The sequence below is a fragment of the Herpailurus yagouaroundi genome, unplaced genomic scaffold (assembly GCF_014898765.1).
Source record: "Herpailurus yagouaroundi ecotype Mexico unplaced genomic scaffold, PumYag 162571, whole genome shotgun sequence".
NCBI classification, from domain to species: Eukaryota; Metazoa; Chordata; class Mammalia; order Carnivora; family Felidae; genus Herpailurus; species Herpailurus yagouaroundi.
Genome location: NW_024423292.1, coordinates 58,523 through 86,104, shown reverse-complemented (window position 1 = coordinate 86,104; position 27,582 = coordinate 58,523). Strand labels below are relative to the sequence as shown.

At 43.1% G+C, this 27,582-nt stretch overlaps 1 protein-coding gene across 2 annotated transcripts; it reads left to right on the top strand.

Moving 5' to 3' along the window:
* On the top strand, positions 1 to 24,347 carry LOC121026856 (RNA-binding protein 6). 2 transcript variants are annotated; one of them, XM_040469663.1, is made up of 16 exons: positions 1 to 857; positions 1,816 to 1,890; positions 7,439 to 7,499; positions 9,301 to 9,576; positions 10,401 to 10,561; positions 11,602 to 11,699; positions 12,373 to 12,415; positions 12,491 to 12,572; positions 12,820 to 12,905; positions 13,451 to 13,597; positions 14,903 to 14,998; positions 16,383 to 16,643; positions 18,361 to 18,435; positions 20,151 to 20,248; positions 23,229 to 23,358; positions 24,098 to 24,347. In XM_040469663.1, the coding sequence occupies exons 2-16, from the start codon at positions 1,825 to 1,827 to the stop codon at positions 24,221 to 24,223; spliced, it is 1,806 nt and encodes a 601-aa protein (XP_040325597.1). In that variant the 5' UTR covers positions 1 to 857; positions 1,816 to 1,824; the 3' UTR covers positions 24,224 to 24,347. The 2 variants fall into 2 exon arrangements, with proteins under 2 accessions (XP_040325597.1, XP_040325596.1); XM_040469662.1 differs by lacking the exon at positions 1 to 857 and adding an exon at positions 910 to 1,476.
* Positions 24,348 to 27,582: the final 3,235 nt, after the last annotated feature.

The following is a 27,582-nucleotide window of genomic DNA, read 5'->3' as shown; positions in this document are numbered from 1 at the left end:
CTTCATAACCACCTTATGAAATAGGTACTGTTATCCCTACTTTACAAATGAGGAAACTAAAGAACATGGAAATTAAGGTCCTTGTTAAAGGTCATGAGGTAGAGGCAGGATTCAGATTTAGGGAACCTGATCCAGAGTCCATATTCTTAAATGATGTGATACACTGCCTATGGGTGGAAGGGTACCATCTTGACCAACCTCCTGTATGGGTAGAGCTTGGCAGAGTGATAGTTCCCTGACCCTCTGTGCCTGCAGAGTTTTGCTCTTTCCTGGATTGGTTTCTGAGAGCAGATTGCTTGTGCCTAATACAGAACAAGAGTTGATGAATGCTGCAGGAGGTCCCTTATCTACAGCCCCACATGTGAATCTGGCTCTACCTTTCACCATCTGGATGACCTTGACTCTGAGCATGTTTCCTCATCTGTAAAGTGGAGATAATGTTATTTTATGGGATCATTTAGGGGATTAAATAAAATAACATACTTAACAGTTCCTGGCTCTGAGTAAATGCCTAATAAACGTTAGCAAATTTTTATTGCCATCATCCTCTAACCTTGAGAACGAGCCAAGAAACAATTTCTCAGAGACCAGATTCTAGGACCTAGGTAGGTGGGCAGATTTCCTTTGGTTTTGACAAGACAATAATTTTATTCTGTGTATTTCTCTTGACTCTTTTGGTGTGAAAAGCAGAGAGGTAAAGCATTATTTGACAGATGTATGGATTCAAGCAAGAAACTGAGGTCCAATTGCAAAGAAATGCCTTGTAGAACTCAGAGCCCTGTCTGAGGAGACACAGAGGACCCTAGAGGGCGGAGAATGAACACAGCGCAGGGGCTAGTTCCAGAGTCGCATTCTCGGTTAGTTCACTTACCAGTGTGGGTGAGGGTCTCTTGTCAGTAGGCAGAGATTTTTTTCCTCTACTCTAACACGTGTCTGCTGGCTAGTGTTTATTAAAACTTAACTTTTTCTTAATATGAAATAGAATTTGTGACTTTTCTAAAATGCAGAGGCAAAGGAACTCTGTTAACTGCAGGCTTACTGATCCCCTTTCCCCACCTGTTCCTGTGCCAGACTTCCCCAAAGTGCTTATTTGCCAATGGTTGCTCCTCAGATCTCATGGCTAGCTCACTCCATAGGCTCCAAGCCAGAGTGATGCTGCTGCCACCACTGCCGCCAACACCTCTGCTGCCACCACCAGCCATTCAGGTTCCTGCCATAAGGATGTGACCTGCCGTGAAGCTTTCACCTTTCTCCTTTCTGCCTGTCATTGGGGTTGTGCCTCTTTTCCTGGTGCTTTTGCCATGCGGCCAGTGTTCCAAAGAAAGTTTTCAGGCACCAAAGTTAAGAGCCCTACCTACCTCTCCCAAGGAGATTTTTGAGTTAGCCATGGAAAAGAAGACAATTGAGAGGGCTCCTGTGCCTCTGTGCTGCAGAAGGAAGAGTTTGCTTCTTGATAGTGTGCTAGCGCCAAGCCAGGTGGGGGAGACTTGCTGGGATTTATGTGAAAGTGCACTACATGACCTCTGGAGAAGTAGACTGGGCCTATCCTGCCCAAGGACAGCACCTTGACCCACAGGAGCCAAGGCCGAAGACTGATATCACCTTCTGCCACGCCCTTTCCTTAAGCTTAAGCTTAAGCTTGCTCTGCCACACTGCCCCAAGTCTGTGGCTTAAAACAGCCATTTCCTTTTGTTGATGAATAGGCCACTCTTTGTAAAATGTTTCAGCTTGGGGACTGGAAAGGCGGTCTGTGCCTTCCTGTCTCTCTGTTTCTCTGAGGGTTGACATTGATGGCTTCTATCTTTGTCTTCACAGGGAACTCTAATGATCCATGACAAAGAGGTCATCCTTGAGTATATATCAGGCCCGGACTTTTGGTACTGCAAACGGGTAAGTGCCTGGAATTCTGTTCCTTAGAAGTAAAGATCCAGCATCATAGCTCCTCCGTGTCTCCAGGAGTGCTATCTGGTAGTATGCATTGCTGAGCACTGAGCTCTTCTTCCTTAGTTCAAATGAACTGAGGGTCAGAGCAAGTTCAGCCACCATTCCTGCTTCCCAGGCTGCTGTCTGTGGCCATAGAGGGTTCTGGGTCTATTGGCCTGTTGGAGGCACCTTCTCAAGGGACATATGCCATGCTTTTCTATTGATGATGAACTGAAAGCAGTGCCTTGACTTACAACCTCTCCTTGGTTACCCTTCCTGGGGGTGGTTACAGGGGAATTAGTGTTTTGAAAGGCTGGTTCTGTGGGAGTTATATATTTTTTGGATATTAAAAGGTTTCCAAGGATATGGAACTTTAGGTACTGTGGCATCATACCTCTGTTAAACTCTAATATTCTTCTTGAAAGGCATATTTAAAGATTTTAGGCCATACTCTTCTTAGAAGTCTAGCCAGATTGTAAATGAGCATGAAAATAAAATTTGTCATTTTTCATTGCTTAGTTTCAAAAATAATTGTGAAAAATTTACAAAGTTTCAGGGTGTCTGGGTGCCTCAGTCAGTTAAGCAGCCAACTCTTGATTTTGGCTCAGATCACAATCTCACGGTTTGTGAGTTGGAGCCCTACATCGGGCTCTGTGCTAACAGTGCAGAGCCGGCTTGGGATTCTCTCTCTCTCCTGCTCTCATGTGCATGTGCACTCTCTCTTTCTCTCTCTCTTTCTCAAAATGAATAAACTTTTTAAAAAAGTTACAAAGTTCCTGAACCAGGATTCATTAAAAAGTTCATCATAGAACTTGGTGAAATTCAGTAAAAACTTTAGTTTGACATTTTGTTAATCTCAGTGAAATATAATTTGAATAGCTGTGGTTGTCATCGACCAAAGTATCATATTTCATGATATACTACTTTATGGTGTCATTTTATGAAAACATTTAACTTTTTCAAAAATTGTGATAAAATACACATTAAATTTATCATTTTAACCATTTTAAAACATATAATTCGGTGGCATTAAGTACATTCACAATGTTGTACAACCGTCAACACTATCTAGTTCTAGAACTTTTTCCATAACCTCAGAAAGAAACCCTGTATCTATTAGCAGTCACTCCTCATTCTCTTTTTCCTCACTTCCTAGGAAACCACTAATCTACTTTCTAGCTCTGTGGATTTGCCTATTCCAGATATTTCATCTAAGTGGAATCATATAATATGTGGTCTTTTGTGTCTGCCTTCAAACTCAGCATGTTGTCAAGGTTTATCCATGCTGTGGATCAGTACCTCATTCATTTCTAGGCCGAATAATTATTATCTGGCTATACCACATTTTGTTTATCCATTCATCAGTTTATGGACATTTGGGTTGTTTCCACATCTTGTCTATTGTGAATAAGACTACTGTGAATATTCATTCATGTACAGGTTTTTGCTTGAACACACATTTTCAGTTATTTGGGTATATACCCAGGAATTGTCAGGTCATATGTTACTTTTATGTTTTAACTCTTTGAGGAATCAACAAACTGTTTTCTATAGACGGCATCTGCACCATTTTACATGCCCACCCTCGATAAATGAGAGTTCCAATTTCTGCACAGTTCTTGCCAACATTTGTAATTTTTAATCCCCTTTTTAAAAAAGATTATTTTTAAGTAATTTCTACACCCAAAGTGGGGCTCTAAATCACAACCCCAAGATCAAGAGTCAGACACTCTACCAACTGAGCCTGCCAGGCACCCCAACCCTTATTTGATAAATAGCCATCCTGGTGGGTGTGAAATAATATCTCATGATTTTAACTTGCGTTTCCCTGTGACTAATGATGTTGAGCATCTTTTTTATGTGCTTATTGCCACTTATATATCTTCTTTGGAGAAATGTTTATTCAAGTCCTTTGCCCATTTTTAATGAGTTGTCTTTTTGTTATTAAGTTGTGAAAGTTATTTATATATTTTGGATATAAAACCCTTATCAGATATGTGATTTGCAAATATGTTCTCCCATCCTGTGTGTTGTCTTTGACTTTCTATCTTATTTTTATTATTATTTATTTATTATTTTTTTTATTTATTCATGAGAGAGAGTGCAGACAAGCAGGAGCAAGGGAGAGGGACAGAGGGAGAGAGAGAATCTTAAGCAGGCTCCACACTCAGCACAGAGCCTGATGCGTGGCTTGATCATGGGTGTCCTGGGAAGCTGAAGTCAAGAGTTGGATGCTCAACTGACTGAGCCACCCAGACGCCCCTGTCTTTCCCTTTCTTTTCTTTTTTTTTTTTTTAACGTTTTTTATTTTATTTTTGGGACAGAGCGAGACAGAGCATGAACGGGGGAGGGGCAGAGAGAGAGGGAGATACAGAACCGGAAGCAGGCTCCAGGCTCTGAGCCATCAGCCCAGAGCCCGACGCGGGGCTCGAACTCACGGACCGCGAGATCGTGACCTGGCTGAAGTCGGACGCTTAACCGACTGCGCCACCCAGGCGCCCCGTCTTTCCCTTTCTTATAGTGTTTTTTGCATAAAAATTGTGATAAAGTCTAGTTCAGCTGTTTTTTCTTTTGTTGTTTGTCTTTTGGTATCATGAAACCATTGTCAAATCCAAGGTGATGAAGATTTACCCCTGTTTTCTTCTGAGAATTTTATAGTTTTGGCTTTTATATTTAGATGTTTCATCTGTTTTGAGTTAATTTTTGTTCATGCTGTGCAGCTTCATTCTTTGGCATGTGGGTATCCAGTCGTCCCAGCAGCATTTATTTAATCACAATTCTTTTCCTATTGAGTGGTCTTGCACTCTTGTTGGAAATCAATCGACAGGGGTCTATAGGTTGATTTCTATCGACACTCAATTTTATTCTTTTGATCTATATTTTTTTCCTTATGCTAGTACCATGCTGTTTTGATTATTGTAGCTCTGTAGTAAATTTTGGAATTGATAAGTATGTCCTTCAGCTTTGTTCCTTTTTTTCTTTTTTTTTTTAGAGTTAGAGAAAGCACATGAGCAGGGAAGGGGCGGAGCAGGCGGGGTGGACAGAGGATCTGAAGCAGACCCTACTCTGACAGAGAGCCCGATGTAGCACTTGAACTCATGAGCCATGAGATCATGACCTGGGCCAAAGCTGGACGCTTAACCAGTTGAGCCACCCAGGCACCCGATCTTTGTTCTTTCTTAAAATTGTTTTGGCTAGGGGCACCTGGGTGGCTCAGTTAAGCAGCCAACTCTTAATTTCAGCTCAGGACATGATCTCACAGTTTGTGAATTTGAGCCCCGTGTCGGGCTCTGGGCTGATGGCTCAGAGCCTGGAGCCTGCTTCCGATTCTGTGTCTCCCTCTCTCTCTGCCCCTCCCCCGTTCATGCTCTGTCTCTCTCTGTCTCAAAAATAAAACGTTAAAAAAAATTTTTTTTAAATAAAAACAATATTTATAGCAGTATGATTTATAATGGCCCAGGAGTGGAAACAACTGAATGTCCATAACTGATGAATGGATAGACAGACAACATGTGGTACAGCCATATAGTGGAATGCTATTTGGCAATTGAATGAAGTACTGAAACATGTTACAACATGGATGAACTTTGGAAACACTATGCCAGACACAAAAGACATTATATTGTACTCTTCCATGGGACTGGTGAGAATGGGGCCAATGAAGACATTCTAAAGTTAGACTGTAGTGATGGTTGCACTCCCACATATACTGGAAATTACGGGACATGTGAAACAGGTGAAGGTTATGGTACTTAAAAAAACCAAGGTGACGGGGGGGGGGGGTCCGACGGTTAGGCTTCTGACCTACCACTGACATCTCTTCTGTAATAACAAGCAGCCTCCAAATCCTAGTGACTTAAATTGATATACATATTCTTTTTTAAATTTTTTTAATGTTTGTTTTATTTTTGAAAGAGACCGAGCGTGAACAGGAGAGAGGTAGAGACAGAGACACAGAATCTGAAACAGGCTCCAGGCTCTGAGCTGTCAGCACAGAGCCCAATGTGGGGCTCGAACTCATCAACTGCGAGATCATGATCTGAGCTGAAGTCAGACACTTAACTGACTGAGCCACCCAGGCGCCCCACATATTCTTACTTTGAATTACATGTTTGGAGCTATGGGTCATTATTTCAGTTCTCCACAGCCTCTCTTTCTGGGATGCAGGTGGATGGAACAGTCCCAATGTGGTATTGCTCTCCCTGTGGCTGAGGGAGAGAATGAGAGGCTCGTTCTCACAAAGCGATGACTCTTAGAGCTTCTGCCAGGCCCACTCACACTGTTGGCCAAAGGTGACAATAGAGAGGGGAGGGCAGTCATGTTGCAGAGAGGTACCACAGTCACTTGACATAGACAGGGGCTCTGACACAGAGACGGGAACAACAAAGTAATCAATTATAATGACTTTACTCGAGTTACTTACCCTCTCCAGGCCTGTTTCAAACATCGTCACTTAAATGATTTGGACAACTATTATCTCCTCATTTTGTAGAAGATGAAACAGGCTTGGTACCTGGTGTGTGCTGTTTACTCACTAGTTTCTGCTTCTGTGATTATTGTTCTCTCCTCCATCTGGCATTCCTTACTTGCCCTACAAGGCCCTGCTCAAATAGCAGCATTTTCTTCATGGTTCCTGCTCTTTGGTTTCCTGCCAGTCAACTCTCTGTCCTCATACTACTTAGAAGCTCATTGGCAAAAGTTCAGGGTCTTTGGGGTTGGGTGATGTGCTTAACTTTTTATTCATAGGTTCAGACAAGAAGAACTACATTCACATTGCTTCAGTACGTTCCTCCTGTTTTGTTGCCCTTTTTTAAAATCAGTGTTTGACTAAGGGGAATTGATAAATGAATTCTCAGTTCCAGCCAAGCCTGGTTGGGTCTGTCATAAGCAGTTCAGAATGAAATGTTGGATGCAGACTGTGAATGGCAATGGCTTTGAGGCAGTAGTATCCTATAAACCATTTGACAACCAGTTTTCTTTTCTTTTGTTTTTTTTTTTTTTAATTTTTAAAAATTGTCTTAATGTTTATTTAGTTTTTTGACAGAGAGGAAGCTGAGGATGGGCAGAGACAGAGAGGGATAGAGAAATCCCAAGCAGGTTCCGTGCTGTCAGCACAGAGCCTGATGCGGTGCTCGAACTCATGAACTGTGTGAGATCAGGACCTGAGCCGAAACCAAGAGTCGGATGCTTAACCGACTGAGCCACCCAGGCGTCCCTAAAAGTCCAATTTTCTTAGTTAAATTTATTTCCTATAGAAGTCTTTGTTCTGGGCAAAAGCATTTGGGGCTGCTCCAGAGCTAGGTGCCCTGTTGGAACGCAGCTCTCAAACAGCAGCTCACCAGATTCTGTCTGCCTGCTCTGGTGAATGGGGGGGACGTCAGATTTGTTAGGCTTTATGGTGACCTGGGATATGGTTTATTTCTTTCATGTTTGGCAGGTACTGTTGTGTTCAATATACATAAGATTTTTAAAAATGCCTTGGGTCAAATTTAAAGTCTTTCCCTTTCCCATGCAGTGTAAGGCCAGCGTAGCTGGGTACCGATCTTCATGTTCACTCTGCAAGTGCCCAAGGGAAGGTGAGTGGTGGCAGAGGTGGTGGTGGTGGCTTCTCTTTTGTGTACTGAGCAAAACAAACTTCATGTTCTCTTTGACTTTAAAGAGTGGTCATCCCTAAATACAAGTTGATCTGTAAAGCTCTTCAAAGTGCATTGTGATCTCTGCCCTCATGTGACCTGTTTCTGAATGGTACTGGATGTCAGAGTTCCGCCAGGGGAAAGAGCTGGGTTTGCAGGATCCTCACACTGAGGGGGCTAAGTGAGCAGCTGATTAGAGGTCAGTAGTAGTGCTGTTTAGAGTACAGTTAAGGATGTTAAGTTGAGAAAGAGTCCACGCAGCATTAGTCCATGTGACCCTTACCCCCACTGCTTTGAAGTTACTGCGAATCATTTTTATCGAAATGCTGTTCTTATTTACACTCTACCTAAACATTTCAGAATCTTCAACAGAAAAATATTTGTTAAGATAACAGTAAAAATATGAACAAGAGAAAATAGGATTGAGAGTATATGTTGTTTTTATAGAAGGATAAACCTAATAGCTTCTCAGTCCCTGAACTTTAAAGTAAATCTCTGCAGAGAACCTTTAGTTAGACAACCTCCAGGAGTCTGTCAAGGGCATCTGTAACAACAGTCCTAGAGTGGTGACTGTTATGTGCCTTTTTCTGATATTACCCCTTCAGGAGAGCTAAGGCGTGACCATAAAATACAGTTCAGTGTATGGATCCAGGTAGCCTTCTGAAGGACCTGTTGGTTCCAAGTTTAGAACTTAAATGCCTCAAAGAGTTTCTTAGCTGGGATTTTGAGCTGTAGTGGAGAGTTTGCTCCCTAGTGAGGACTGTGAATCAGCTGTTCTGAAAATCTTTTAAGGAAGGCCCTACATGCTGTAGAGACCAAACCAACCTCTGAGAAGGTGAGTAAATGAGATTTTTAAACTTGTATTACTTCAGATTAGGCAAAATTGTGTTTTTTCCCTCAAGAAAGATTTCTTTCTCCATATATTCTAACAAATGAAAGGATGGTTTATAAAAATCCTTGGGTACCATACCACCAAGAGGGCTGAGACGACTTTAACCTGGAAACATGTAAAGCAGGTATTCGCTAATTGCCTGTCACTGCTATTAAGCAGTCTATATTGCTCCTATAGAATGTCTTTTTTTGAGCCACATGACTTTCTGTGAACCCTCCAAGACTGAATTAATTGCAAAACTATGCTCCTAGTTAATTGGACTAATTGTCCTGCTATAGAAAGAGATTTGAAGTGAATCAGCTATATTTTGAAGGACATTTGCTCATTATAATTATTTGCATGTGAATGAGCCATATTCAGGTAGGTCTGTTAACTTCCTAGAGAAGAGGGGGCCCACCCATGGTCTTGGAGAATTTGAAGCAGCTTTCATAGTATCATAACACTGGAAGAAGCAAGGCTCCTAGACATAAACATTTGGAAAATATGTTTCTACCAAACTTCTGGCAATAATCATATCTTTGGTAATTTTGTTGCCAAATATATTCTTATCATTGGTTTTAGTATTCAGGCCTGGAGTCTCATGAAGGATTTCTTATATTTAAATGTTTGGAAAGTAATAGAGAACTCATAAGATGAAATTTTTTCAATAATTGAGTGGTTTCTTTGAAGTATAACATATGCGGACTCATTAGCCTTGTTTAAAATCTGTTAGAGGGTTTTTTTATAGGTATTTCTAAGACTGTTAAAAGCATTCCAATATGAGTATTTGGTGGCAGGTAAGGAGGAATCACAGCAGTAGTGTTTTTTGGATGAAACCTGCTGGAGATTCTCTTTCTGTTTCTGTTCCTCTAGTGACAGAGGCCAAACAAGAATTGGTAACCTATCCTCAGCCTCAGAAAACATCCATACCAGCAGCATCAGAAAAACAACCCAACCAGTCTCCAAGGTCAGGTGATAAAGAATCTGAACCTAAAAAGCGGGAAGAAGGACAAGAACCACGCTTGGGACATCAAAAGAGAGAAGCAGAAAGATACCTGCCTCCTTCTCGAAGGGAAGGGCTTACCTTCCGAAGAGACCGAGAGAAGGAGCCATGGTCTGGGGAGACACGCCAGGATGGGGAGAGCAAAAGTAAGTGGTTTGTCAGGGGGTGTACTAGATTTTGACTACCTCAGTTGGAATTTAGATGGTCTGTTTTGTGGTTGGGGACCAGCTCTTTCCCACACCCTATTAAAACTGCTCACCTTATGGTGGAGGCTCTTGCTTTCTGCAGGCCTTGCCATACTAGTCAAAGGAATCTATATCCTCCAAATAGCAAGTTGCTATTCAAACTTCTGAGTATTGGTGAAGAAACGTTTGACGTATATGACCAATGTTGTTTTATAGAATCAGCCTTGCTAGAGCAGAATGGCATCTGTAGTATAAAAAGAACAATCAAGGGCACCTGGGTGGCTCAGTCAATTAAAGCTTTCGACCTCAGCTCAGGTCGTGATCTCACAGTTCAGGAGTCAGAGCCTCGCATCTGGCTTTCTGCTGTCAGGACAGAGCCCACTTCAGATCCTTTGTCCCCCTTTCTCTCTGCCCCTCCCCTGCTCACGTGTGTGTGCATGCGTGCACATGCGCGCTCTGTCTCTCAAAAACAAACATTTTTAGGGGCACCTGGATGGCTCAATCAGTTAAGTGTCCAACTTCGGCTCAGTCGTGATCAAGTTCATGGGTTTGAGCCCCGCATCAGGCTCTGTGCTGACAGCTCAGAACCTGGAACCTGCTTCGGATTCTGTGTGTGGGTGTCTCTCTCTCTCTCTCTCTCTGTCCCTCTTCTGCTCATGCTCTCTCTCTCTCAAAAAATGAAATGAAACAAACATTTTTTTAAAAAGACAATCAGGCTTTGAGGGCTTTGAAAATTAACCTTTCTCTTTCTTTGCTCCTTTCCCATTTGTGCATGGTTCGTTCAGCAATCATGCTAAAACGCATCTATCGGTCTACTCCACCTGAGGTCATAGTGGAAGTGCTAGAGCCCTACGTCCGCCTTACTACTGCCAATGTCCGTATCATCAAGAACAGAACCGGCCCCATGGGCCACACTTACGGCTTTATTGACCTTGACTCCCATGCGGTAAGTTTCCTCTGCTTTGGAATAGCCAAGGGACAGCTGGCTATAGAATCCTTAAGGATATTTGAGGGGCTTCCTTATCGTTGGAATACTCATGTGCTATCTGGCATCACAACCCCCCTTGTTCTTTCCTTTGGGTTTAATGCTCACTCAGATGAAGGGACTATCCTTTTAAAGTTAGAATTCTTGAGTGTTTTTCCAAATCTGGTTTTGTTTTATGGCATTTACAATGTCCAATTAAAATAACATGAGAACTGGGGTGCCTGGGTGGCTCAGTCAGTTAAGCGTCTGACTCTTGATTTTGGCTCAGGTCATGATCTCCCAGATCGTAAGTTCAAACCCTGCATCAGCACAAAGCCTGCTTGGGAGTCTCTCTCTCACTCTCTGCCCCTTCCCTGTTCACGTGCGCCCACTGGCACACTCTGGATGGATGGATGGATGGATGGATGGATGGATGGATGGATGGATGGATGGATAGATAGATTGATTCCTCACAAGTAACTACGTTCTTATGTTACCTATGTGCTGAACCTTTCAAGATTTAGTGAATTTTCTTGTTTCTGAAATTTGTTTTGCTTAGCCATAGATGGTCTTATATTTGATGGTAATAGGACAGTTCGCTCTTTTCCTCAAAATGTTGCTTTAATAGATTCTTGTGGCTTGAATTTTTAGTTGTTGGGCTTTCTATCTAATATTGTGAAGGTAGTAATGAAAATCATTGGTATTTCTTAGATTTCATGCTCAGAAATCATAAGGGACTTTGTAAACTGGATCTGATGCAATGACAATTGCAGAAGAGAATTTGAATTTGAATTTCTGATATCAATACCAGAGAAACTGGTGTCTACTGTGACCACTATTCTGATCAACACTTCATCAAGACTTGCCTGTTTTTGCCAGTGTGCTCTTACTATTACAGTTATGACCAGAACATAATGTTCAGTACATTTTTCTTTTGAGAAGGAAAATCCATGTTCAGTTCTCTTTCAAAGGACATGGCCTTTTCTCTCTCCCTGTGCTGAAATGTATCTTTGGTTCCCCAGGAAGCTCTTCGTGTAGTGAAGATCTTACAGAACCTTGATCCGCCATTTAGTATCGATGGGAAGATGGTAGCTGTAAACTTGGCCACTGGAAAACGAAGGTAAGGCAGAGGAGTGGGCCTCCTTTGTGATTCCCCTACTCAGGTTTTTGGGAGGAAACTGATAAAAGGCAGAGATAGTAAGACATGGTATCTTCTGATATGGGTTGCTTCAGATACGTATGCGTGTTTTCTTTTTCTGAAACTTGCCTTATTCTGACTCTAGATTTTTTTTTTCTCCCCCTTAAATAGCACTACTAGATACTTTAGTCCCTTTCCTCTTCACTTCCTGGTATCTTTGGGTCTCAAATGATGATACTGTCTTGGATGTGCAGAAAAATCTTGATTTATCCTTGCCCCTTGGAATCCTAAGAAAATGATGTCCTGACGCCCCACTTCCCTGGCCCTGTTCATATACTCCCACAGTACTAGGAAACGTAATTCCTCTTTACTCCTATATTTATCTTGCCCCAGGAGCGGTAACTGGGAAGTGGCTGCGTTGGAGAGGCAGGCTTACAGGGATGGAGCAGATCTTGCTCTAGCACCCTCACTTCCTTTGCTCTTTTGCTTCAGCAGTGGCTTTGTAGGAGCCTCCATACTGCCAGGCCTGCTTGCTGTCTGGGTTGGTAGCTTTCCCTGCAAAATGGGGGAAAGAACGTTTCTTGGCAAATCTGTAGGCAGTCCTCACGGATTTTTTTGGTAGCAGACTCAAGACCTGTTGCATTATTTGTTACAGAAATGATTCTGGGGACCATTCTGACCACATGCACTACTATCAGGTAGGTGTCAGCAGTTGGGGAGTACTCTGAGAGCTATCAGAAGTTCCATAATTTTAACTTGCCTTTCTGTGATAGGGTAAAAAGTATTTCCGAGATAGGAGAGGAGGAAGCAGAAATTCAGACTGGTCTTCAGATACAAATCGACAAGGACAACAGTGTAAGTGACTTGTTTTATTTCTTTTGGTCTTTTTGGTCTTGACTACTCATTAACTGAAATCTTTGTAGTCACAAAGTTAGCAAGAGATACTGTTGACTGGGGTGCTCCTTCAGAGAGAGCACCATCTATGGGTTCTGCACCTGTTTGGGTTGGCCAACCCCATTCTTGGGTTGTTCTTGGTAAGTTCCCAGCAAGGGCTTCACTGGGCAAGGACTAACTAACATTGGCTTGGTTTTGTTCCCACTAGCATCATCTGACTGCTACATATATGATTCTGCTACTGGCTACTATTATGACCCTTTGGCAGGCACTTATTATGACCCCAACACTCAGGTGAGTTTTTGGTTGGTTTACTTGGTCACTGATTCTTTGGAGAAAAGTACCTGTAATTTGTTACTGTGAAGATTTTATTCCCTGATTTTCTGGTTGCTCATTACATGAAAAGTGACAATGTTGAAATTTATAGAAGTTTCACTATTTCTCCATTCCTGGCAGCTGCTCTGTTATATTGTCTGTACCTCATGTCTAGTCGGGTGTCTTTTAGAGTCCACATGTTATATCATGTTGTGTTTATTGAGTTGTGTTCATTCAGGATTTAAAGATGGTGACCTTTCTGTTAACTGTTGCCTATATGGAAAAGCAATGCTTTGTGGCATTATAGGTAAGAACAGTGCTGCTCTTGGAAAAATGGACAGTGAGTGGTCTGGATGTTTCCTGGCCCCTGGAGAGAGTTTCTAGATTGTTTGATGTGGTCTCTTCTTAGGCTTGTGAGGAAGAGAGCCATTCTTTCCCCTAGAAGGAAACTTGCTCCTTAGACCTAGAATTAACTGAGAAAGTGAGACATTCTGCAGACTTAACAGTTTGTAACCGTATCGCAGCAAGAAGTCTATGTGCCCCAGGACCCTGGGTCACCTGAAGAAGAGGAGATCAAGGAAAAGAAATCCACCATTCAAGGAAAGTCAAGTAGCAAGAAGGAGGCATCTAAAAGAGATGGCAAGGAGAAAAAAGACCGAGGAGTGACAAGGGTAAGAGGGCTTTTGAATCTGCTCTTTACCAGATAATTACAGATTCAAATAAAGGAGTCCTAGAGGAAATCTGGGGTTGAAGAGACAAGTGACCAAAAAAATGCCAGTAATCCACTTGTCTTTTTTTTTTTTTTTTTTTTTTTAAACCTTTATTTATTTTTGGGACAGAGAGAGACAGAGCATGAACGGGCGAGGGGCAGAGAGAGAGGGAGACACAGAATCGGAAACAGGCTCCAGGCTCTGAGCCATCAGCCCAGAGCCTGACGCGGGGCTCGAACTCACGGACCGCGAGATCGTGACCTGGCTGAAGTCGGACGCTTAACCGACTGCGCCACCCAGGCGCCCCCCACTTGTCTTTTTATAGGCAGTGGGTAACTCTTTCACAATCATAAAAATCATGGCTGGTAGAACAAAGTGGCTGAGTTCAAATCCTAACACCTGGGCTCCGCACAGTTTCACTCTCCTGTTCCCCCTCTTCAGTGCTTGATGTTTCTGTAGGTGTAATTGTGGTAAGGCTACCAGTTTGTTCTCTGCTCAGTTTATATTTGATCGTAAGTAGCTTTTCCCTGGTTCTATAATACTCTTTATTATGTTAATGCCTGTATGGTAAAAAAACTCACAGTAAAACTGTACCATCATTTTCTTCATCGTTCCTGTATAATTTGTCTCTTCTTTTTAGTCTTATTCTGTTGTAATATGCATCATTTAGTTAGTATTTTATTTCTCCTTCTAAATTACTTCCTTAGGATAAATTTTCAAAATGGAAGATGTTGAACATTTTTGTGTCTCCTGACATAGAGCCAGATTAGTTTCAAAAGAATTCTATTGATTTGCCCTGGCACCAGTTAAGCATTAGTGAAAATGATGAATTTGCTTGTGGTTCAATTCATAACTTACCTTTTTTTCCCCCTTCTAATACTGCTGGTTGTTTATCTAGAGATACAGGCAGAGAGAGAAAGTATGTATGTGTTTCTGAGAACCTAGACTTCTGCTTTGCCACTTATTCTTTCTAACAGTATTCCCAGTCATTTGTAAAATGAGGATATTAATGCCTATCCTGGAGGGTTGTAGTAAAGACTAAGGATGACAGTGCATAAAAATGCCTCATCTGGTTCCTGACATATAGTGACCACTCCATATACACTGAATGTTATGTTTTTAAAGGCTTTTTTATTTTGAAAGCATTATAGCAACATTACAGATACTTCACAAATTAGGAGGTTTGGAAAATCTGACTAATTTCAACAGGGTTAACTGTTAACCAGCTTTTATGAGTATCATAAGAATCATCATGGGTTTGGTCAGTTTCAGGAAAATGCCAGTGAGGGGACAGCCCCCCCAGAGGACGTCTTTAAGAAGCCCCTGCCTCCCACTGTGAAGAAAGAAGAGAGTCCTCCACCAGTAAGACTAAGCCAAGGCCCTGGGCTGAGAGGCTGGGGCTGGTTCCATATGAGAAAGGAAGTTCAGAGGCTGATGCCTCACTTTGGTGTTGGTCCTTTTGTTCTCTCTGTCTCACAAACAAGGACTTTTCTTGAATATGAACATGAGATAAATGTTCCTATCTGCTAATAGGGATATAACTGGAGAATCAGAGGCAGTTATCTGTCCTCTTTCTTTGTACCCTGTGCCAATCCCACCAGACCAAGGGAGGACCTGGCCCTTTTTAAGTTATAATCTTGGTCTTGTTAATTCTTCTTTTCTAAATGACCCAGGAAACCCATTTCCCTGGCTCCATTTTTCCCTGCCTTTTTGGTGCTGCATAAGAATCACAGATGGGGAATGCATGCATGGTCATTTTGACAGTTTGCCTGCCTGGCCAAAGTGAACAGTTCTAAACTTGGTACCCATTTTTTAGATGCATTAAAATGATGGTCTCCTCCAATTGCAGATGATTCTGGTTAAATGTAAATATATAACAATAGTGGCCATGCTTTATTTTTATTTTGATTGATCATAGGCCACTGACCATGCGTCATTATTTCATAGTTCCTATAAACTACTGGTAAATATTCTTTGCCTGCACCGTATTACTAGTACAGTTCATTGTAGCATCAGTCCTATCCATGCCTTTGCCTTTGCCTTTGCCTTTGCGTCACTCAGGAGCTGTCTACCTGAGAGCTTATCCTTCATTTGCTTTTTTTTTTTTTTCAACGTTTATTTATTTTGGGGACAGAGAGAGACAGAGCATGAACGGGGGAGGGGCAGAGAGAGAGGGAGACACAGAATCGGAAACAGGCTCCAGGCTCTGAGCCATCAGCCCAGAGCCTGACGCGGGGCTCGAACTCACGGACCACGAGATCGTGACCTGGCCGAAGTCGGACGCTTAACCGACTGTGCCACCCAGGCGCCCCCATGTGCTTTTTTAATCCTCCTCCTAAATCCCTTTTGCTATAGCCTTACTATAGCCTTAATAAAGTTTATCTTTCCTTTTCTGCATGGGTTACAGTGACTTGGGGGTTGTTGCTATTTCTTCCTCTTTGTAACTCGTAACTTCCATGTTTATGTCAGTTCCCCTTTCCCTTCTTTCTCTTCACTGTTTGTTGCTAGAGTCACCTCTAACGGAACCTTTCTGGTTTTATCTCAGTGATCAAGGAGAAAAATCAAGCTTAAACCATGTTGCCTTCCATCTGGGAAGGAGCAGTGCGGTCAGTGGGCCTATTTTGAGCCCACTGTTTATTATTCAAACTAAAAGAAGAAATGAGATATACCCATATTGGAATATTCAGAAAACAGGCCCCACAATATAGATTGAAGTTAGTCTTAATCTCTGGCCTTCTCTTTCCAGCCTAAGGTGATAAACCCACTCATTGGCCTCCTGGGTGAATATGGAGGAGACAGTGACTACGAGGAGGAAGAAGAGGAGGAACAGACCCCTCCTCCACAGCCCCGCACAGCACAGCCCCCACAAAGGGAGGAACTGACCAAGAAGGAGAACGAAGAAGACAAACTCACTGACTGGAATAAACTGGCTTGTCTGCTCTGCAGAAGGCAGTTTCCCAACAAAGAAGTTCTGATCAAACACCAGCAGCTCTCAGACCTGCACAAGGTATGGGGAAGGGACTCTGACCTTTCAGACTTTGGACTCTTACTATCAATGAGCATCACAGCCCAATTTCAAAATGAATTGTTCCTCCACCTTTTGTTACGAGTTGCTCTGCATTAAGGCTGTGCTCACCTTCCAAAACCTCACTTTGTAGACCCAAGGCAAGCAGCATGGCTGGGACTGGGACACCAAACACGGAGGCTGCACTGAAGACAGGAGGAGAGGGGGTCATGGAGTAGGAAACTTAACTGGCTGAGTTTCTCATCTTAGCTCTTCCATTAAGCTAACAATTGGACCTCAGATAAGCCCCTTCTCTTCTGTGATACTTGGTGCCTTCACCTGGTTCTGTCTAGCTCTGATACTGTGCAATTTTCCCCAAAGGTGGGTCACATTCTGCCACCTCTTCATGTGGTAAAACACCTATAAATCATGGCACGACATCTTTTGTTGGGGTGCTAAACTGACATACACTGGCCCTCCCCTGCAGTCTTCCCATTTAGATGTACTGACCAAGGAGCCAAATTCTGGACAAAGAAAGCCCATAGACAGATCCGTGTTTTCAGTATAGGGTGATTTATTTCACACTCCTTCTCTAGCAGATTTGCTAGAGCCAGTGAGGAGATTGGATTTCAACTTTCCCTTAGTATAAAACCCAAAGTCTTATGTAGCTAAAAGCTGAGAAACTTTGCTTTTGGTAATAGGCACACCTCTTCTCCCAGCTGCCTCAGTGGAGGCTCTGCAGAGTTTCTATGGGGGTGAGAGGCTCCTGACACTCCCTGCAACAGATTACTTCCCAAGTCCCTTTGCCCTTCTAGAATTCTGAGTCATGAGACTGACACATTTAAATTCCAGCTCTCTGGGGGTTCTTGGCTGGCTCAGTTGGGTAGAGCATGTGACTTTTGATCTTGGGGTCGTGAGTCCAAGCCATATTGGGCATAATTTTTTAAAAAAATAAAAGGATAAATAATTTTTTAAAAAATAAAAATAAATTTAAGCTGTCTAATGAAAATGATATTAAATGTCTAATGTCAGGAAAGAGGAGCCAGAAGTCTGGTGAACTGACCCTGGGACCGTGGAAAGTGGACTGTAGTACTTTCTCCTTTCCTTGCAGTGATCCAGTGCAAAGAATCCCCTGTCCATACAAGAGATGCTCTGGACACCTCAAGTTTCTTATATGTGCCCGAGGATATTGTGTAGTAGAGCCATGCTTAAGACGTGGGGGACCCTCAAGGAATACAGGACTCTCAGAGCAGTCTGTTTGTTCTTTTAGGAGCTTGGGTTCTCCTTTTCATATTTCTCTGAGGGTTTGAAAAAGTGAATAGTGCCTGAGAATGGTGGTGGGGGGCAGGTGGTATTAGGCAGAGCATTTGTTGACATTTCATTTTCTTTACTGGTGTGCTCAGATTCCCCTCTGTCATAATTTTTACCATATAACCCAGATTTGTGTTTTCTATGTTTTGGAGAGTAGTAGAGTAAGGTCTCTCGTGCCACACCACATAACTAATCTGTGTGACAAGCCAGCAGTTGAACTTGGGGTCTCATTGGTGAGCCTAAAGCCAGTCTAGCTAAGAATTGTTGCTTGCAGGGTAGACTGATCATTCAGGAGAGTTGGTCAGTGAAAGGAGCCACAGTCCTAAAGCAGCTATTGGGAAAGGCCTAGAAACACTTTCTAGGGCCACTTTTTCTAGACCTGTACTCCTAGAACTTTTTCTCTTCTCAGCAAAACCTGGAAATCCATCGGAAGATAAAACAGTCTGAGCAGGAACTAGCCTATCTAGAAAGGAGGGAACAGGAGGTAAGCTTTGGTGACCTGTTACTCCCTTGACCCCAACCCTTTATACTTTCTGGTGTGGAATTTGTAGGCTGTGCTGAAGACACAGAATGAAGAGGCCCTAAAAGATGGTATATACATTTATCAGAACTCCTCAAACTGGGAGTGGCTCAGTCGCTTGAATGTCGACTCTTCGTTTTGGCTCAGGTCATGATCTCGTGATCTGTGGGCTTGAGCCCTGCATCAGGCTCTGTGCTAACAGCTCTGAGCCTGGAGCCTGTTTCAGATTCTGTCTCCCTCTCTCTCTGCCCCTCCCCCACTCACGCTCTGTCTCTCTCTCTCTCTTTCTTTCTCTCTGTCTCTCTCCCCCCCTCAAAAATAAATACTAAAAAAAAAAAACCTCCTCAAACTACATTAAAATGGGTGCAGTTCATTGTTTATAAATTATATCTTAATCTATTTTTTATTTTTATTTTTTTTTTAATTTTTTTTTTTCAACGTTTTTTTTTATTTATTTTTGGGACAGAGAGAGACAGAGCATGAACGGGGGAGGGGCAGAGAGAGAGGGAGACACAGAATTGGAAACAGGCTCCAGGCTCCGAGCCATCAGCCCAGAGCCCGACGCGGGGCTCGAACTCACGGACCGCGAGATCGTGACCTGGCTGAAGTCGGACGCTTAACCGACTGCGCCACCCAGGCGCCCCTTAATCTATTTTTTAAAAGTGGTGTTAGTTTAGGGTCTCCAGATAGGTCAAATAAATAGCATTTCTTTCCTGCACAGCTTTTTTTTTTTTTTAAGTATTTTTTTTTTTTATTTTAACGTTTATTTATTTTTGAGACAGAGAGAGACAGAGCATGAACACGGGAGGGGCAGAGAGAGAGGGAGACACAGAATCGGAAACAGGCTCCAGGCTCTGAGCTGTCAGCACAGAGCCCGACGCGGGGCTCGAACTCACGGACCGTGAGATCATGACCTGAGCCGAAGTCGGACGCTTAACCAACCAAGCCACCCAGGCGCCCCCCTGCACAGCTTTTAAAATCAATGAAGGAGTGTTGGATAGGGCTGCTGAAATGACATCTTTTACTATTAGAGGCTAGGTTGGAGGAAGTAGTTTAGTTTAGAGCTAAATGGACTTGCTGCCTAGATCACATAATTAGGCAGACTCACCTACACAGCCGCAGGCTTCACTGACCGGGCCAGGTCTTATGTGACCATTAGGAATCCTCCTTTGGAGTTCTACTGGAGAGCACCTCCTCCTCAGAAGAGGAAAACACAGCTGTGAGTCAAGCACAGTAGCTCATTCTTCTCAAATTTACCAGTTGGAGGAGCCACTGCTTCTCAAGAAGAGTATTTGAAGTAGCAAGAGATTCCAGGAGTTACCAGTTGAACTCCCTTCACATTAGAAGGAATATCAGGAGGGGCGCCTGGGTGGCTCAGTCGGTTAAGCGGCCGACTTCGGCTCAGGTCATCATCTCACGGTCCGTGGGTTCGAGCCCCACGGCGGGCTCTGTGCTGACAGCTCAGAGCCTAGATCCTGTTTCAGATTCTGTGTCTCCCTCTCTCTGACCCTCCCCGTTCATGCTCTGTCTCTCTCTGTCTCAAAAATAAATAAACATTTTTAAAAAAATTAAAAAAAAAAAAAAAAAAAAAGAAGGAATATCAGGAGTAAAGTGAAGCTTCCCCACTACCCAACCCCCTTAGATGGAAATCTCAGATCTTTTATTCTGCTGACCAACAGGGAAGGTTTAAAGAAAGAGGAAATGATCGCAGGGAAAAGCTCCAATCTTTTGACTCTCCAGAAAGGAAGCGAATTAAATACTCCAGGGAAACTGACAGGTAAGCCGGGAACTTTTCACTCAGCCTAGGCCACAAGGCCTAATGGTGAAACCATCTTTCTCCAGCTGTGCTGCTCTTTTTCTTTTAGGGGTAACTGAGGTTAGTGGGAGCAGGTTCTGTCTGAACTCCTTGAGCATAAGGTTCACTCCAGCCTCTGACCACCTGGCTTTACTCGGGAAATATGTATGTTTGCATGGAAGATGCCTGGCTGCTTAGCTGCTTGAAGCCAGGGCTGGAGTGGCCATGGCTGGTAACTCTTTCTCTCCTCATCAGTAATGCTATGCCTCCTATGGACCTGATAAGAACGTCACTGTCTCGGGCTTTTTCTCTAGGGAACCTCCATTCTCACACATAGGCACTGAATGGATAGTCGGCTGCTGATAGATGTACATGATCTCTAGATTCATGTGCTTGTTTCTAGTCAGATAGTCCTGAGTCGTGAGCCCAGAGTTTTGTACAATTTGTTGATAACCCATTGTGTACAGGTACTGCACTAAGCGCCAGGAATATTCAGGTGGACAAGACATATATTATCCTTGACCAACTGAACATAGGACAAGGAAGGTTTAGGTGATGCTGTGTCTTGTACGGCAGACATAGAAATCCAGTGGAGAAGGAACGGGCATTTCAGTTGGAGGAAACTGCATACACTGTGGATGAAAGTAGCTTGATGGAGGGACGCCTGGGTGCCTTAGTTGGTTAAGTGGCCAACTTCAGCTCAGGTCATGATCTCGCAGTTTGTGGGTTTGAGCCATGCATCGGGCTCTGTGCTGACAGCTCAGAGCCTGGAGCCTCTTCGGATTCTTTATCTCCCTCTCTCTCTGCTCCCCACCTCCACTCCTGCTCTGTCTCTCCACCTCTCAAAAGTAAATAAACATTTTAAAAATTAAAAAAAAAAAAAAAAGAAAGTAGCTTGATGGAACTGGACACTGGGGCTATATGGCTGAGTGACAGGAGATGAGGCTGGCTCAGTAGACAGAGGCCAGTTCATGAAGTTCATACTCCTTGAACACCATGCTAAGACTTTGCCTTAGGGCTGTGGGAGGTTATGAAATGATTTTAAGCAAGGCATTGTTCTGGTGAGACTTGAACAGGTATATGTGTTGGTAGGTGAAAGAGCTAATAGCCAGGGTAGGTTATGAACATGGGAATGGGGAAGATCACTGATGGAGAAAGGCCCCAGAGAAGAGTTGATGTGGTCTGGGGCTCTGGCATTCCACTTATTTGCTGACCACCCACAGTAAGAGATTTATTTAATCATGGCCCAATAATCATGTGTGTGTAAGTACCTGAAAAAGAAATCTTCATGGAAAATACTTCCTAGGGGCACCTGAGTGGCTCATTCAAGTGGCCTACTCTTGATTTTGGCTCAGGTCATGGTCTCGTGGTTCATGAATTCGAGTCCCCGTGTCAGGCTCCATGCTGATACTGTGGAGCCTGCTTGGGATTCTCTTTTTCCCTCCCTCCCTGACCGACCCTCTCTCCTCTCTCCTCTCTCCTCTCTCCTCTCTCCTCTCTCCTCTCTCCTCTCTCTCTCTCTCTCTCTCAAAATAAATTTTAAACTTTATTTTAAAATATTTCTTTACTGTATGTAATAAAACTCTGATATTTTTATTCTAGTTTTTTCTGTTTGCGTTCTTAGGAAATGCTAAGGCAGGACCACTTAATCAATGTAACCCCCTATTAGGTCATTCTCCACAATTTGAAATATACTGGACTAAGGCAATGGTAAAGGGGTCCATTAGGAGAAGGAAGAGCACCTTAGCTCTGAGTTAGTTGGGCTGGGTGCAGGAGGACACCCTTTTGTATTCTGGCACCAATCATACCACATTCTACAGGTTCTCTTCCTTCTTAGTCTTCTCTCCTGCTTCTCTTGGTTTTCTAGGAAATTCCATATCTTCTCCAGGACTCTGCCCTCAATACTTTTATTCTTGCTGCTCCACCCTCTTGACCTGGACTGTCTGAGGTACCCAAAACCTCAGCCATCACTAACAGGCTAACAGGTCCTGTGACTCCATCCCAAGGCCATTCAGGTTTCTGGGTGCAAAATTACCCTTTGTATTTACTCCTGGGCATGTTCTTTTAGAGACCTCTTAGGGTCTTCACATTAAACACTCAGTATTGTATCATATATCATACTCCAGCCCTGCTAAACCTACTGTGTTCCTTTTTCGGAGTAGTAACGTCACTGCATCCTGGTCTACCTGGTCTGACCCAGTCTTACTCCTTTATCCCCTGTGTTGTTACTGGCCACATCCCTAATTAAGCTTTGTCCCCCTTTCTAGCTCACCTCCAAACTAGACTCCTTACTCTCAATCTCTGTTCTTCAATCCTCAGTGTACTCTCTACCCTGCCACCAAAACCATCTTTATGAACAGAAATCTCTAAAACACACTTTTTTTGTGAAGGTATACCTTGCTTAGAGGGAGGCCTAGAGTTCAGGTGTTGTGTTGTTTTGTTTTGTTTTGTTTTGTTTTGTTTTTTGTTTTTACCTGAAGGATGCAGTCCAGAGTCATGATTGAGCATGACGTTCAAGGCTACTTCTCCTCTCCTGGACAAATTGTATTCTTTTACTTCTTACTTGTGGCCTCCTTTCCTCTCATGCTTTTGGTCCGTTCAGATGTGCCTTCTTGTTGAAATTCATCATTTTTGGTGATACACCTTCAGAGTTTGTGTTTTCTCTGCTGTTTCCATAGGAGATATCTCCTGGTGCCACATCCATGGCTGAGCTCTTCAATGTGTTATAAGCATCTGTGGACATATTATCCTCCTTATATCCTTCCCCATGAACAGGGTCAGGTCTTGGTCATCTCTGTACATCCCCAGGACAAACCCTGTTGCATAGACAATAGACACAAAACTATTGTTTAAAATACTTAAGAGGAAGCAAATCTGAATCAAGAGGACAGAGGTTTCTATTAGGCTCACAAATGGTCACTTTGAAAGTGTTGGTGTCTAAGTATTTCTGCTGCTTTTACAGTGATCGTAAACCTGTTGGCAAAGAAGGTATTGACAGTAGCAACAAAGGAGGCTGTGTCCAACAGACCACTGGCTGGAGGAAGGGGGCAGGCCTTGGATATGGCCATCCTGGATTGGCTTCAGCAGAGGAGGTGAAATGGTTTCCATCTTGTTGGGGGTGGCGTGAACCTGGAATATACTTTCTCTCACTTTGGCTTGGAGCTGTCTTTGCCTTTTAGCTAGGCTTTCTCCACTGCTGGTGAAGGACACAAGAGCTGAAGGAGCCCATCAGTCTTGATTACTGGATTCTAACTAGGCATTCTGGGCCCTTTGTAGTTTGGTTGGGAGTGGGAATGGGGCTCATCTTACTCTTACATGGAGTAAGATGGAAAGTATGGGAATCAGGCAGTTTGAGACTGACAGATCGTGTGGTGAAAAGAACCAGGGAACCCATAATAAAAAGTACAGAAGCATCTCTGAGAGGCATTGTCATCAGAGGAGTTAAAATGGCTACAATTTAAGGAGCATGAAGTTAGTTCTGTTCCCATGAAGGGCTTTGCCCCTCACATTTCAGAAAGAGAAGAGAGAAAAGGTGATAGGAGGGAACATTGCCCATTTTGTGTTGGTTTGGTTCCCCTCTGAAACACCAGCTATAGAAGATAGGAGACTGGTTTCCCCTATGTCTGGTATTGAATCCTGTATCCTGAGGCCATAGCTCCACTGCCCTCCTTATTCATCTTGGGTGTTTTTTTTTTTTTTAATTAATTAAACATTCTAAAAAATTCTCCTATATCCTGTTCTTTACTGGTCCAGAAATGCTTGTGATCAAAGGCCAGCCCTGAGGCTAATTAATTCATAGAGCTCACTTCATTGTTTGTCTTTGTGTTACAGACTGAAGGCCGGATGAGGGGGCCCAGTGTAGGGGCTCCAGGAAGAACCAGCAAGAGACAGTCCAACGAGACTTACCGAGACGCTGTGCGAAGAGTCATGTTTGCTCGGTATAAAGAACTAGATTAAAGAATGGAGGAGAGGCAAGTCCCATAGGACACAACCTCCTTCTTGTTTTGTTTGTCCGTCTCCTTTTGTTTTGTTACTGTTCTTGCTGCTAGAACTTTTTTAAATAAACTTTTTTTCAATGTGATTTTTTTGGTTGTTACATTTTTCTCCCATAGATGGGTGGGGGTGGGGCTTATGGTAGGAGAGAGAGTGTGCCTTGGTGCAGCCCATTTGAGGTGACATTTAAATGGCAGCAAGTACTACCATGAGCCCTGGGACATGGCCTGCTGTCAGTGTGAGTGGAGGCGTTGCTGTGACCTTTGAACTGTAACTTGTGTGAGTACTGTCAGGTTTTTAAAGTTACTTTCTGTATCTATTTAGTGGAAATAGCACTTCATTAAGTCCTCTTCTGACTTCCCTATTTTTGGGATGGGGCAGTGTGACAGTTCTTTTTCTGGGGACCTGCTGCGTGCTCAGTGCATCACAGGTACAATGACCACAATGAGTTGGCATAGTAAGAATTATCACTGGGACGCCTGGGTGGCTCAGTCGATTAAACCTCTGTCTCTTGATTTCAGTTCAGGTAACAATCTCATAGTTCTTGAGATCAAGCCCTACATCTGGCTGTATGCTAGGAGATTCTCTCCCTTTCTCTCTACCCCTCCCCTGCTCACTCTCTCTCTCTGAAAATAAATAAATAAACTTTAAAAAAAAAAAAAAAAAAAACAAAACTTCTACGGGAGGTCTACATGGTGCCGCTGGAGCCACCACCGTATCTCTAGTGATCCCTGAGAAGTTCCAGCACATTTTGTGAGTACTCAACACCAATATCGATGGGTGGCAGAAAATAGCCTTTGCCATCCCTGCAGTTAAGGGTGTGGGGCTCATGATATTCTCATGTGGTGTTGAGGAAAGCAGACATCGATCTCACCAAGAGGGTTGGAGAGCTCACTGAAGATCAGTGAAATGTGTAATCACCATTATGCAGAATCCACACCAGTATAAGATCCCAGACTGGTTTTTGAACAGACAAAAGCATGTGGAGGCTGGAAAATAACAGCCAGGAAAAAGAATTGTCACTACCCTCCAACTGCTATCCCAGATTTTCTTTCCCTCCATGGCTAAAACTCTCCAAAGAGGTATCTTTGGACACCTCTTTTTTTTTTTTTTTTTTTTTTTTTAACGTTTATTATTAAGAGACAGAGCATGAGCATGGGAGGGGCAGAGAGAGGGGGAGACAGAATCCAAAGCAGGCTCCAGGCTCTGAGCCGTCAGCACAGAGCCCGATGCAGGATTCAAACTCATAAACCATGAGATCATGACCTGAGCCAAAATAGGACGCTCACCTGACTGAGCCACCCAGGTGCCCCTAAGAATGTTTTAAGAGCCTACTCTGCTTGTCACTGGGGCTTATAGCAAGGTCAGTGTTGGTCTTTGTGCCCGTGGGAATCAGTGTACTGAGGAAGATTGACACTGAGCGATTACTGACATGATGAGAGAATGAGTACAGCAAGCTATTGATAGCATCTTCCATGAAGAAAGTGTTTAAGCTCAGACCTCAGACTTCGCCTGGTTTTGTTTTCTAGCTTTATTTTGCCACTTTAAGGGAAATACTGCTATTGGAAATAAGGTGTAAAGTATTCCATATATTTTTAAGGCAGTACTTTGGGTATTGATCAAAAGTAGTAATGGGTGTGAAAGGTGTGTCTGTCACCCTACGATGTCTCTGGGCAGTTCCCTGAGCCTTTGATCAGGATGCCAGCTACATAAGGGCAAGATCTTGGGTAATTTTCTTTACCACTCTATTCCTAGGGTCTAACAACAGTAGGCACCCAATAGATGAGAGAATAATGCCTCATGAATAATACTAGTTGAATCCAGTTTTGATTGCATATCTCTGTCAGTTTATCAAAGCCCATCTCTTGACAAAAGAAATCAGTTTCTTGGTATAGGCAAGAGTTCTCACATAAGTCTACTTATTCTGGAGTAGCCTGAGATCAAAATATGTTAACTAGTTTTTTTCTTTTGCCAAGTTGTGGAGAATTAAGGAAAAAAAGATAAGATTATTTCATTAAGGTAACTTTGTTTTTCATATTTACTTAATTTATTTTGAGAGAGGGAGGGAGTGTGCATGTGTTTGAACTGAGGAGGAGCAGAGAGAGAGAATCCCAAGCAGGCCCCATGTTGTCAGCACAGAGCCTGACGCAGGGCTCAATCCCACAAACTGTAAGATCATGACCTGAGCAGAAACCAGGAGTCAGACTCTCAGCTGACTGAGCCACCCAAGTACCCTGAGAACTGTTGTTTTGTTTTGTTTTGTTTTGTTTACTTCAGAACATTAGGAAAAGCAGTCTTAAAGGACTTTGCTCTATATTGAACATATGTGGCTTTATTTAAAACAAGAAACGGGTGCCCGGCTGGCTCATTTGGAGCATGCAACTTGATCTCAGGTTGTGGGTTTGAGCCCCATGTTGGGTGTGGAGATTATTTAAGAATAAAATCTTAAACAATAACTATTGACTTTGTTTCTTTATTAGCTGGGAACTTGTTAAACTTTTCCAGACCCACATCAGCTGCCAGACAGGCCATTGGGGGCACTGCTCTGGAGCTCAAATGGGCAGTGTCCACAAAAAAGATCAGCTACCAGAGAATTTGGGAGGGTGGCACTTCCTTCTGGATGGAGTCCATCTTTTTTTTCTAGGCAACTTCTTCAAGTTTAAGGATGATTATGTGCCATTTATGAACAGCCATACAGCTTTTATGGCAGGTAATGAGCCCAATCCAGCAAGCACCTCAGGGATACTCAGAAGTGCTTGTTGAACTGCTTTGGGAACGAGGCAGTCAAGTGCTAGTGGCCATTAAGTCTAGCAGGTTCTGGAATCTTGGCATCTACATCATCCATTTTGGGGTTTACCTTTCTCTATGTTTAACTTTTATATCTTCTTTTTTTAAGTAGGCTCCACACCCAGCGTGGAGCCTAATGTGGGGCTTGAACCCACAACCCTGAGATAGAGACCTGAGCTGAGATCAAGAATCAGGCACTTAACCTCCTGAGCCACCCAAGTGCCCCTATGTTTAACTTTTAAATTTCATTGAACACGTATTTGAGTCCCGTGGTCACATACTTTTACTTTTATCTGGTGATGGAAGTTTTACATACATCTACTCTTCCCCTGTGACTTTGACACTATATATAAATATATACATACGTGTGAAAAGGGGTGTGTGTGTGTGTGTAGATACTGCGATGATCTGCATGTGTCCCCTCCCCTCACCAAATTCATACATTGAAATCCTAACCCCCAAAGGTAATGGTATTAGTAGGTGAGGACTTTGCAAAATGATTAAGTTCATGAAGATGGAGCCATTATATATGGGAT